Source organism: Melanostigma gelatinosum, assembly GCF_949748355.1.
Source record: "Melanostigma gelatinosum genome assembly, chromosome: 10".
In the NCBI taxonomy this organism is placed as follows: Eukaryota; Metazoa; Chordata; class Actinopteri; order Perciformes; family Zoarcidae; genus Melanostigma; species Melanostigma gelatinosum.
This window is the reverse complement of record NC_136643.1, coordinates 24,343,878-24,357,012: the sequence shown is the minus strand read 5'-3', so window position 1 is coordinate 24,357,012 and position 13,135 is coordinate 24,343,878. Positions and strand designations below refer to the sequence as shown.

At 43.6% G+C, this 13,135-nt stretch overlaps 1 protein-coding gene across 1 annotated transcript; it reads right to left on the bottom strand.

The window, feature by feature from the left end:
- Positions 1-2,792: 2,792 nt before the first annotated feature.
- On the bottom strand, positions 2,793-11,114 carry LOC306783558 (uncharacterized protein; the record flags this gene model as incomplete). Its single annotated transcript, XM_079277266.1, has 8 exons — positions 2,793-3,091; positions 3,176-3,442; positions 3,644-3,810; positions 5,255-5,386; positions 6,504-6,674; positions 7,349-7,603; positions 9,100-9,366; positions 10,862-11,114. 8 exons carry the CDS (start codon positions 11,112-11,114, stop codon positions 2,915-2,917), a joined length of 1,689 nt encoding a protein of 562 aa, XP_079133392.1. The 3' UTR covers positions 2,793-2,914.
- Positions 11,115-13,135: the final 2,021 nt, after the last annotated feature.

Here is a 13,135-nt window from a genome sequence, read left to right as displayed (position 1 = left end):
ATCAGAAGATAGTCCCGCCCCTAAAGCATCCCCTGCTTTATGGTCTGTGTGACTCTAAATGGACCATAATGTACGAAATGAACATCATGCTGTGTTGAAGAAGACTTGAAACTAGAGATTGAGACATAAACTCATGTTTACAATGTTTACTGAGGTAATAAATCAAGAGAGAAGTAGAGTCATTTTCTATAGACTTCTATACAACCAGAGGAGTCGCCCCCTGGTGGACACTAGAGAGAATGCAGGTTTAAGGAATGGCCACATTCACTTCACTTTTCAGAACTGGAGGCTGCCGTCTGGGTCACACGGCAGCAGTTCACATCTTAATAACTGAGTGGTAAAAGTTAAACAGGAAAGGTTTGTATGTTCACAGGTTTAGCTCTACTTCGCACTATTCTCCTGATGCGCTCATCGGGTCACTGCTTAGAGTCGGAAGGCAGACAAATAAATCTCATGTACTTCACTGGTTTCTAAACGTACTTTATTGACTAAATATTGTGATTTGCTGCATGCAACTAGAAACATTTTTGCTAAATTACATCTCATACTCTGTACAGGTCATTACACCAACTGTGAATATGCACATTTCAGCCTGTTGGACGCGGTTTTGGTCCAAAATGTCCCACGCATTTGGAAAGCTCTTCTCCCGATCAACTCCCACCTCTTGAATGAACAAATCTCAAATGTGAAACAGATCAGCACAGCGACAGACACCGGCACAGAAACACAGCAGGGAGGGACTGGGATGTACACTGGGCCGTGGTATCCATGGTTACTCAGATGGAGGAAGGACAGGATGTAATGTACACACAAATATCACAAAGTACCACCACACGTAGAGGACGACATGGATGTTGTTAGTTTTGGGATGGGTTATTATTAGAACCTGCATGTTTCATGTGATGCCTGTCTATGCGATTGAGCACACACACACACACACACGTACAAACGCACACACTTGCAAGTTGTGCCCTTATTAAAATCTGTGTAGCAGTGAGGGCAGTCTCAGTGCTTCATATCTTAATCATGATCACCGCCAACCAGTTTCTGTCCCTCGTTTCATGGCTGTCTCAGTGTCTCTCTCTCTCTCTCCGTCTTCTTCAGGTTGAGACGCATTAAAAAGTCCTCCATCTTCTCAAATCTTCAAGATAAATTCCCGCACGTCGGACACAAACGTCAGGTATGGTTTGTAGGTTTCCTGTTGACTAGAATGAAACTGGATTTGTTTAAAACCTGTATGGTTGTCTCATCAATCGGTTGCCCTGTTGCAAAATGAAATCTGGTTGAGGTGCAACTGTCCTCTGCAAACCGCTAACAAATAAGAGCTGCGTTTATGTCCCGTCTCTTATTGGTTTCTTTTATTTTGAAAGGACTTAGCTGAGGACTTAAGTCGTGAGAGTTTTAAGAGAGGTGTAAACCACAATGGGACAGTTTGGTTGACCCAAATGTTGACTTTGGGACCTTATTTTAACAGTCATAGTGTTCTGCTTGACAAATATGGAACACATCCTCACTCCTGACTTCGGCCTCAAACTGTGACGCTCTACGTACCCAATAGTGTCAGTTTTTGACGTGTCAGGGACGGCGTGTCAATACGAACTTGTTCCATGCATCGTGTCTTTATGAATTAAACGCCCGTCTTCACAGCAAGTTTAGGCAACAAAATGACTGAATCAGGATAAAGATACGACTGTGTTTGATGACTCGGGCAGCGTTCTCCTGGGTGAAAGTCCTGTGTTTGTTTGACCCACCCTAAGTAGATTATCTCACACTTGTCAGTTGCTCTGACCGCCTAATATAACCGTTGGGTTACATAGGGGTTAGTTGAAGTGTGTTTCATACGACTGCTAAAGGTTCCCTCCATGCGTCAGCATCAGACGCCGAGGGGCAACAGATCTAGCCGTGTTATCAGATTAATGGAGAGTGACAACAGGTTGGAATGTGATGTGCGGATTTGAGAAGATCATGTGTCGCCCTGCTCTCCAAAAATAGTGTCAGTGTGAAATGTTATCTTGACCGTGGACTCACTGGACAATAAATAAACCAACTCAGGAGCTTTTAACTGTGAGATGCAGGTAAAAGATAGCGAGTGGCCTTTGACTTACGATTTTTTTGTCAAACCATTTTCATTCACATTTCTTGTGCACGAATCCAAAATGCACTCAACTTTCATGCTTTGGGGTTTTGTCAGTTGTGACTAAATGATTCCAGAATTTAACCCTCAGATCAAGGAAAAAGAGAAACTGACAGCTAATTAAAAAAGATAAAATAAAACAGAAAAAACACAGGAAGAAATGAAAGAAGGAAGAGGGAAAAGAAGGGAAGTGGAGAAGGAAAAGAAAGGAAGAAAGTGAGATGGAGGCAGGAAGGAACTAAAGTAGAGAGGAGGTCAGGGGAGGATATCAAGAGAGGAAAGGTTGGGAGGAAAGTAGCCGAAAAGGAGAGGATGAAGAGGGGAGGGAAAGAAAAAATAAATAAAGAAATAAATAAAAGGGAGAGAAAGTTGATTGGCTCTGAAATGTTTAATTAAGGGAGCTGTGACGTACACACACACACACACACACACACACACACACACACCCCAGCGTAAGCTAGCAATGGTCTCAGAGTGGTTGTCCTCTTGCTGAACTCAAACACACACACACACACACACACACACACACTCACACTCACGGTTCACATGGTGTTCAGGACACTCCCATTGGGATGAGCTGTCATCGCCATGGTTACTGTCTGAGTTAGGACAGAAAACGCACACTCGTGTCCACCAAACACACTGAAACTAAAGTCCTAAGTTATGTGTGTAATGCAAACACACGTCAGGACACGTGTGTGTGTGTGTGTCCATAATGAATTTGTTTCCCACTCAGTCACTCTCTCTCTCTCTCTCTCAGTCGGTCTCAGTGTCTCTCTCTCAGTTGGTCCTCCTGTGTTTCTGGTGCCAGAGTGCGGTCGGCAGGTTCTGGCAGCCCTGGAACTCTCGCCGCATCTCGCCATCCGTCAGAGGCGGCGTGGCGTTGCAGGGGGCGCCGGCCAGCGTCACGTTTAAAAGGCCGGCCCACGGCTCCAGGAGGCGGGACGTCCCAGTGTTCTGATAACATCACGGGGGAAAGAGGTGATTAGAAGACCATCTAGAAGAAGTGACAAAAATAAACCCTTAAATGTGATAAATTACCTTCCCCAGGTGGTCCAGCAGGCAGCTCGCAGGGCTGATGTAGGACCAGCTGCTCTCCTCCCAGCCAGGGCTCAACCTCTGGTGGCTGTGGGTCTGCCGAGTCTGGCTGTGGATCAGAACCACGTTGAGGTGCTTCTGGGACCCTCGCAGCCTCTTGGACAGAACGCCGCTGTAGCTCTGATCCACAAACAGCAACACGCGCGTCGCCCTGCAGCCGGCCAGGTCGGCCAGCAGCTCGTTGACGGAGTATCGCTCCTTCAGGTCGGCCTGGAGAGAGAGAGAGCGAGAGCGAGAGCGAGAGCGAGAGAGAGAGCGAGAGCGAGAGAGAGAGAGAGAGTCGTAAGTATCAATCAGCCAGTGAATTTTGAAAAACACATTTAAAGCCATTCATCGCAAACAACTACAGAAATCCCTTCGTCTTGTCAGGCTGATGATGGCGTGTTGGTGATGTGCGCGTGTCGCTCTTACGATGCCGTTGAGGTTGGCGTCCCACAGCAGCATGGCGCCGTCGTTGCGCGTTGGCGAGTTCATGTAGAGAACCAACGTGTCGGCGCAGTGCTGCTTCCTGCAGACGTACGACACGTGGTTACGGATCACCGCTTTCTCCGTTGCAGAGTACACGCCCTCGACATCGTCTGGGGGGGGGGGGGGGGGGGGGGTAGACATGTTGTGGAGATGGTTTAGTCCAATATTAGCTTTGGCTGTTTTGGACCCAAACAAAGGAAAAAACAGCTACTTTGTCTACTAGACAATAAATCGTATTTCTGTTTGACACATCCAAACTCTGTTTCTTTTGAAGTTGATCTTTGCTTTTGCTCTCTTTGAGAATTGTTTTGTTGTTGTCAGAACAAGGAGGCCATGAAATGAAATGCATCGAGTGTTACTTACTTTCTGCAGAACTTGTGATGGGTTTAGAAACCATTAAGTTCACATTACAACCACATGGTATCAATCACGAGTCAAGCTACTTTGTTGAAGACCTAACTTGTTGTTCAATGATAAGTTACTCTGACAGAACTTTGGGAGATTATTTTTTTTAAAGCATAGCAGCTTTAATGATGCAAATGTCAGATTTCAAATCTAAGAAAAGAATTCACATGAGATTGCTCCCGGGCTTATAGATAGATAGATAGATAGATAGACAGACAGACAGACAGACAGACAGACAGACAGACAGACAGACAGACAGACAGACAGACAGACAGACAGACAGACAGACAGACAGACAGACAGATAGATAGATAGATGTAAACTTTATTCATCCCCAGGGGGAAATTCGTTTGTAGCAGCAGCAATTTACAGAGTAAAATATAACTTATGGAATGCACAATATCTACAGTACAATAAAATACCAGAGCAGATATTGAATTGAAGGAACAGATTCATAAAAAATAAGCTAGAATAGAAATAGAAATAGAAATGCACAGTATATACCATGAATATAGTGGTATTAATTCAATATAATTAGCAACTAGTAAACTAAACTAAACAACCTGGACAGTAGAGCCAGGATCACCAACAACAAGCAACAGCCTGTAGCGTTGTTCATGTGAAGGACGACGATCTGGCCCGAGGTGTTTCATTATAAAGTCTAATGGCAGAGGGGATCTGTCCAACATCTTCTATCACGATACACGTCATTTCATAACTGGATATATCATGATACAGCATGTTTTCAGGGTAGTTTGATGAATTAATAACCACATGATGTACTCTTTCTTGTGTATTCAATACTTGACAAATGAAAAGTACTGCATATTTTCTCAGTAAATTAAGAAATTTCTGCAAAATAATCAGATTTTAGGTTCTTGTAAATTTCCATTCAGACGATGTAATTGTGTATCTCGATGTACGATTCCATTGACAGACGATAGGTTATCATGGTGAATTATTCCCCAGCTCTAGGTTGCTCTACCCAACAACACGTAACAGTGACGTCACAGACAAGAAAGTGGAAGTTGGTGTTTTCATGCCATGTTGGACGGAACGAGCGATAATGTTTGAAGTGCAATTGTAAGACATGCGTTCAGTGGTTTAGTGAGACTGAAGCAAACATTGTTTTACTTTCACTGTTCCTACCAGGAAGCTGCCCGCTGCTGGCGAAGAAGGTCTTGATGTGTTCTTTGTGGAAGCCGTTGTCCTGCAGCATTCTGTAGAACCTCTGAAGGTTCTCAACGTGACGCTGGAACGTCATCTGCTGCTGCCAGCCGCCTGCAGGTAGTCACACACACACACACACACACACACACACACACACACACACACACACACACGTTCAGAGGGCAACGTGAACACAGTAAAGCAGTCCTGTCTTTATTACCGGTAGTTGTTTGATTTTGATTGTCTCCAGAGAAACCAGGCTCTGTGTCTGCCTAACATCAGCTACATGCGGCTAGTTTGTGGGTGATGTAAAGAGGAGAAGGTGGAGGATACATGTGGGTGGTGCCGGAGCCTGAAGCCCAGTGCAGCTGTTCCACAGCTCATCGTTATTATGATCCAATGTTTGGCCTTTTATTAACACTACAATGTTCTTCCGCTACATGAACTCTTCGGTAACTATATTATCTGACCTGATAAAGTGCCATCCAGTTTTTGAATGTGTCATGGTTCCTACATTATTTGTAGATTATTTGTTTTCCAGGACTTTTCCAGGACATTTGTACGCAGCTGGTATGACGCCATGCACTAATGTGTTCCTCTCAGTGGAAGTCTGATTTAATCTCGTGTCATCTGTGGTTTCAATTTATCCGTGAAATCTTCTCTTACGTGCTTAGAAATGATGACAAATTGATCGTGGATAACAATAAAAACCAGCCAGCAGTGAGTAATATTTACATTTTAAGGATAATGTAACTTACGGGATATTATTCAGTCTCTGCCACTTTAGTTGTAACCTGTGCTACCTTGTGACTTGACTTAAGGTTGTGTTCACAGCGTTTACACAGCATTTTATTCCAAAAACTCTCGCCCATAAACTACCAGTTGATACAGACATAACTTTGCCCTTTCAGATGGTAACGATAGCCGTTCTAGAGAGCTCTGCCAGATAGACTCGTAGCTTATTCTCAGCTAATGGAAAATAGAGGATACTTTACATCATTTTCCGGGAAATTTGACTTTTCCTCTTGTTTTCTATGTGTTTTCCATGACAAGAAAGTTTTGTCAGCTGTTCTCCAGGACGCGTGGGAACCCTTTGTATGTCACACTGTAGATTGTTTGTTCCATGGATAAGATATTAAGATATTATGTGTTGGCTGTTTGGTGATATTTGATAAGACAACTGCAAATATAAGAAAATAAGGAAAGAAACAGACACCAACTGTCCTACCTGAGATGAGCACAGCGTGATCACAGGTCTGGTAGAGTCGGCAGGAGAGGTGAGTGGCCAGCGGCTGTTGGTGGCAGCGTCTGGTGTTTTTATTGAGCTCACAGCTTGAGACGGGCACACTGGGCGAGCCCATCGGCAGCGGCTGAGGGCATCTCGCAAACTCTGCACGGTCTGCTGGAGCATGGGGGCACGTCAGAAAGTGCACAGGTGCTCGTCTTGAAAACTACTTCTAAATAAAGCAGAGCCTCAGTGCTGAAACATTCAACACATTTTTTCCAATGTCCAATCAAACCGGGTATGCTGGTGCACTCAACGGACAGCGGGATGCACAATCAACAGTGAAGGAATACTTAATCTCCACATGTGTGTGGCATGCCAGAGGTGGGTTTGGTGGTTTTATCCCATGGATTGCCTGTGTTTTTTCCACAACAGCGTGATCACATTTTCCCAGCAGTTTTTCTCACGAGGCCCAGGTTGCTGGCAGAGCCTGCAGGTGTGGGTGGTCTTGGCATAACATGAGAATAATTCTGCATCTCGCTCAGAAAGTCTCCGACCAGGAAAAAACAGAATGCCACTCAACCATAAGTGATTCTGTTTTCTTCACATTAGCTTGTCGTGACATACTTTGAAATGGATTTTCTGTCACTCATTTCAAAATATTGGGTGCATTGTCATGAAATTTGGCAGTGATATTCAAGGTCCCCAGAGGATGAATCCAGATGGCCTTCCTTTTCCCTGTGCCACCAGCAGGTTGACATTTCTGGTTGTGAGGGAAATATCGCCACAATTCTGATCAACTTTGGCAAAGACATTTACGTCCCACTCTTTTCAATTTTTTGACTTACCAACACATCTGAGTCTCTGCGTTCGGTTGCTGTCTCCGACTCCGACCACCAGTGGAAGGAAGTGGACTTCACAGAGCCCTCCAACGGCCCGCTCCACCAGACGGCTTCCACCACCAGTGGTACTGGTACTACCGCGCAGCGCGCCACCGGCCAGCCGACCGTGTCCATTACCCATGAGCCTCTCTGGCCCGGCTTGGCGACGCTTTAGCTGGTTCTGACAACGACCCTTCAAAGCCAGAGTCAGACACTCCTCGCCTGAAGACACAGAGAGTGGAAGACATCTTGATGACAAAAGTTTAGATTAACTCTTTCTTGCAGTGGGAAATGAGATCAACGGGACATCACTGTCAACTTGGCCTCCTCTTCTCAGCTGAAAAGGTCAAAATGATTTAAATAATCATTGTGGTCCAGGGTCCCCGAACAAGTAAATCTGACCATGATCAGCATGGCTAGAGATGAGTGGGAACATGTAAACGTAACGTAACAAAAAACATGAATTAAGAGTAAAGTGTTGGAGAGCATTGGCACCTTTGTATCATTGCAACTGAATCAAATTCAGCTCAACAGCTCTCTTTCTTCCTGCCCTCACCAGGTTAAATGGGGTCGAAAGGAAGTTTCACTTTAAAAGACTTTGGTCTAAAACCATCTGCAGGACCCAGCAGGGGGCACAGTGCTGTGTGTGTGTGTGTATGAATAATTGACAGGTGTGTGTTCGTGTAGCACGGGGCCGAATTCACCTTCGCCTCTGGCCCTAACCGCTCTCACGGCGGGAAGTCAACAACTTGCACTTTCAAACGCGTCTCTTTTTGCAGGACTTGCGAGGACCATCACAGAATAAATGTCCCCTTGGACTATTTCTACACGAATGAAGCGCTTTGGAAACACTTCTTTTACGTTCGCTTTTGGCCTTTCATCCGCAGTAAAGACGTCGGCCACCACCAAAAGTGGTGTTTTTTAGAAACGTGATGTTTGATGGTCAACCCTTTTACAGATATGATCAGAATACTCTCACTGTAGCGTCACGGAAGAACTGCCTGTCTCCTCCTGAATCTCTCTGTCATCGCTCACGGCATTTTGTTAACGACGGGCAGTTTCTCAATACAGCAGTGACACATCTTTCCATTTCTGCTGTCAAGTGCAAAGTTGTTATTTAGCAGGTGGTTGAAAATGCTACCGACTCACCAAAGTTTACAGTAATCCCTCAATGGCTGCATTTAGACAAAATATAAATGTCGTTTGATGATCGTTTCAACAAAAGAATGTGTGAAAGCATTAAAGATGAAACGTGTCGGACATTATTGGATTCACCCGTCATTGGAGTTGTGACAGTGAATGTGACAGATCGCTTGCCTGGCCAGTCTTGTTTTTATTCCGTGAATTGGTGACGTGCTTACACAAGCTGAGGACGCAGGTGTAAGCAAGACATCCTTAAGTCTCTTGAAGCTCTTTAGCACCATCAGACTTTTATACCATCAGATCTTTATCCCGCAAAAACTGCATTTGTTTCATTAACATCACTTTTAGATGTTCTGGAGTGCAGTTTAGTTGTATGGAAATGTGATTTTGTAGGAGACAATGTTCCAAATTGACAGACATGTGTTCAATACAAAGGTAAGACACATTAAAGACAGACACTTTAAGGTTTGTTGTTGCATCCAAAAACATTTTTTTCCCATTTAACAGCCAAATACACCTGCACGTAATGAGTAACTTAAACAAAGTTACCAATGCCTCAGTGTCTGCTGACTCACCCAGGTAAATGCCATCCAGGTGGGCGCATCTCTTCTTCGTCACATTCACATCCACATAGAAGAGGACCACCGGGTGTCCAAAGTTCTCCCCGGGGCTCGGATCCAGCACCAGCACGGCATCATGGGCCGTGGAGCCGGGGAAAGACTGCCGCTGTCTGTGGTGACCTCCATTCAGCACCTGGCCGACACCGAAACCTCCCCGTGGTTTGGAGCTCACGGAGCCACCCGAGGAGTCCGGCAGGATGGCCAGAACTTTGTGTGAGTTCCCTTTAGGGTTTAGGAAGAATAGTGTGTTACTAAAGTCAACAAATGAGAACTTAACTTAATAAACAACAAGAAATTTACACTGAGTTTCAGTTGTTCTTTCTAAGTTGTTTCTATTGCTCCCGTCAATCATATTGATCACTGAACCGGTCTCTTTTATTGGATTCTTTTGACTGATTTAAATGCATTGAGTCAATTATCCCGCTTCTGTATTCCATTATCAATAGAAAATGTATTCTTTGCAATCCTTCCTCAAACATGGCATATAAACACATCTTGAAATAGTTTGACTGTACAACATATATAACACGTATGTCTTCTTTAGACGCGTGGAAAGATCCAAGATACACATCTGTCTCTTCATTTTACTACTTCCATTTGTGTCTGTGGATTTCTCCTAAATTCACTAAAAGTTACCATTAAATGATGCTCATTTGCATATTTAAAGGTGTAATTTAATTTGTAATATAAAAAACAATTGTCTTCAAAAGCAATTGAAGATGTTCCATTGTCAGATATATTATTTAATTTATTTTACTTCATTCACCTGTAGAGTCTCTAAATGTCTGTAATGGAACTAAACGTCTCTTTAAAGGATGTTTCCTCTCAATGAGTTTGTTCTCAGACTCTGATGATGAATCTCCACTTCAGCAGCTCTTACATTCACCAAACTTCACTCTTTCATTCCTCTCTGTGTGCTGAAGGTTCACACTGAGGGGTTTGTTCACACATCACTCAGAGACTCATTTATACTACATTTATTCATAAAAACATGGAGAAAATTGATTTTCTTTATGGCTGTTGACAGTATTTATGGATTATAGGGTTATACAAAGAGATATCTAAAACCTCGTCTGTAAAAGTCTTTGACTCCAATATGTCAACAAAATTAAACAAGAATTTTGAATCTGGCTTTATCCATTTCTGTTCTGGAAAAGTATGCAAATCAGGGCATATTGGATAAAATAATGCCTGATGTGTCTAATCTTACATATAATTGTGATTACTTATTCATATTAAAATAAATAGATAAATATAATCTGCACAGATTACATTCGAAAAAATGTGCAATCTGATTATATTTCCATTGTCAAGGACTTGATCACATTTTTGATTACATATTTAAAATGTACTTTCATGCCAGCATGTTTTTGTAAGGTTCATTTGATTTGACCAACTGTAAATGCTGAATATGCAAAATGCATTTTAGTTGCATTGAACATGGTTTGACATTTTTAAAGAGAAAAGAAGAATTTTCGTGCAACTCCGATTTTTTGTGGCTGTGCCCATCTTTTTTTATTAATAAATTCAGTGTTTGCTGTGGAAGTAATCTAAAAGTATTCATATAAATTACATGACTAATTACAAAGTTGCCATGTAATGAACCTGACCCAACGCTGTTTTTTTCTCAGTGCCTCACATGAACTGCTACAAACTACACCAAACTTTCACAAACAAACTAACCCAGGGATGTTTCGACCTTCTTTGGCCTCCATACCTGCAGCTGTGCGTGGCTCCGATACGTAAACAGCCACGGCAGACAGTGGCAGGTGGGCGAGGCGCCTGCACTCGGTCTCGGAGAGGGAGGACATGCGGAGGCACCGGTCCAGCTGGTCCCTCTGCAGCGACTGGAGGCCTGAGCGGACCCAGCGCTCCAGCCGGCCCGGGGCCACGCCGCCTGCCGGGGCCACCGCTGCAACGTGGAGGAGGAGGATGGAGAGAGGAGCTGCAAGAAGCACCAGGAGCCTCATCATCACACCCTTCTGGTTCTTTTAAACTGCAGTATTTTTTCTTTTAGTCCTCCCTTTTTTGTTGCTAATTTTGTTCTTTAGAGTTGTTTTATTCTTTTGATTTGTCCTTGTTTTGCTCTTTACTCTTCCTTTTCTTCTTGGTTTATCCTTTTCCCCTGATTATTCCTCTTCTTCTCGGTGTCCCCTTTAAACCCCCTCTTTTTCCTCTCTTTTTCCTCTCTTTTCTGAGATATTTCTCTTTTCTTCGTTACTCTTTTCCCTTTATTCCTCTGTGTTTTTACTTCGTCACTTATGACTCTTTACTTCTGTGTCGCTGTAGCTTCCTTTGACTTTGCTAGTTGGTCCTCGAACTTTTCCTGCTATATCTTCACCAAGCTGCAAATTCAGATTCCTTTTGTTCTTCTCTTTCAGAATAAGTTATTGAAAGTTTCCGACCAAAACAAATGTTTTCCTTGATTTGTTTTCAGCGGACAGGTTGATATTCCGTCTTTCTTTTTTCTTCCGATTTTTCCAAACTTCCGAGAGTTCACACAAATGTTGGTCTACAACATCTTTAATCGTTAATACGATGACAGAAACACTTCTTCCTCTTCTGTTTCTTCTCTTTTTGCTCCTTATTTTTCTGGATTTGAAAAAAAGAGCAAAACCACACTTGTGGTTGGGATTTCTGTCTTTCTAGATTTTTCTTTATATATTATCTTCTTCTTCTCTTATCTGAGTGGATGCAACAGCCACCAACATCCTCCTGTGATTGTTCTGACAATGAAACCCTTTTCCTTCTTTTCTCTCGTCACTTTTTCTTCTTTTCTTCTGGTTTTCAGAGGGTGCGATATGTCCAACAGTCCCCAAAGGCGCCAATTCAGACTTTTCCGATTGTTCTTGTGTTTTGTTGACAGACTGACTCTTCCTCCCCCTCCTCTTCTTCTCCTTCTTCTTCTTTATTCCTCTTTCAGACGAAAGATTTATTTCAACCGAGCCAGACGGAGACGCTTTAGGCTCTGTGTTGGTTTGGAAGGTGATAGATCATCCTGGAGTCAGAAAAGGTTGTCCTCACAAACGAGACTCAGAGGACAGATCCTGCCTCTTGTCTTCTTTCTTCTGGGACAACCAGCTCCTCCTGCAGACTCTTTGCTCTCAGTGGCACTTGAGACTGGAACGTCCTGCTGCTCAACCCGCTCACTGCTCAGCTTCAGTCTGCTCACTCTCTCTCTCTCTCTCTCTCTCTCTCTCTCTCTCTCTCTCTCTCTCTCTCTCTCTCTCTCTCTGTCTGCAAGCTCTGACATGCCAGTGGGATAGAGGGGAGGATATGAAAAGGGAAGAGTCCAAAAGGAGCAACGGATGAGTGGGAGAATGATGGGAAGAGAGATGGAAGGAGCAGAGGAATGGTATGAGGAAATGGAATAGGAAGGGAGAGGGTTAAAACACTAAACAATAGATGGACAGGCATGAAATAAGAACAGAGAACAAAAAGAGAAAGGTGAAGAGGGGTGAGTAGGCGCAGAGCAAAAGGAAAGAAAAGAGGGAAGGGATAGAATAAAGAAAACAGGGAGAGTGTAAATGAGATAATCAGGCAGAAAATATGAAAGTAGGAGAGAAAGAAAGAGAAAAGTCAAGTGGATGGAAAAGGATGAAAGAAAGAAAAGACGGTAAGGAAAGGAAACTGAAGAAGTGAGGAAAAAGACGGAGGAGAGAAAAGAGGGAGGATTAGAGAGTGGAAAGGGAAGGAAAGAGTGAAGGATGAGAGGAAAAGCAAGAAGGAAGGGACGAAGAGAGGAATGGGAATAGGAAGGAAGAGAGAAGAGGAGGGAAGAGAGGAAAAGAGAGGCCCAGGGGAAGAGGGGAAGAAGACAAAAAGAGAAAGGAAAGGATGAGAGTGAGGAGGCAGGGAAGGCAAATATGGAGAGGAGAAGATTTTAAAAAATGGGACACAAGAAGAGTAAAAAGTGAAGAAAACCAGTGGAGACAGAAGGGAGGAGAAGACATGAGCGAAGGCAGGAAGGTGACAGAGGTTTGCTGTTGTA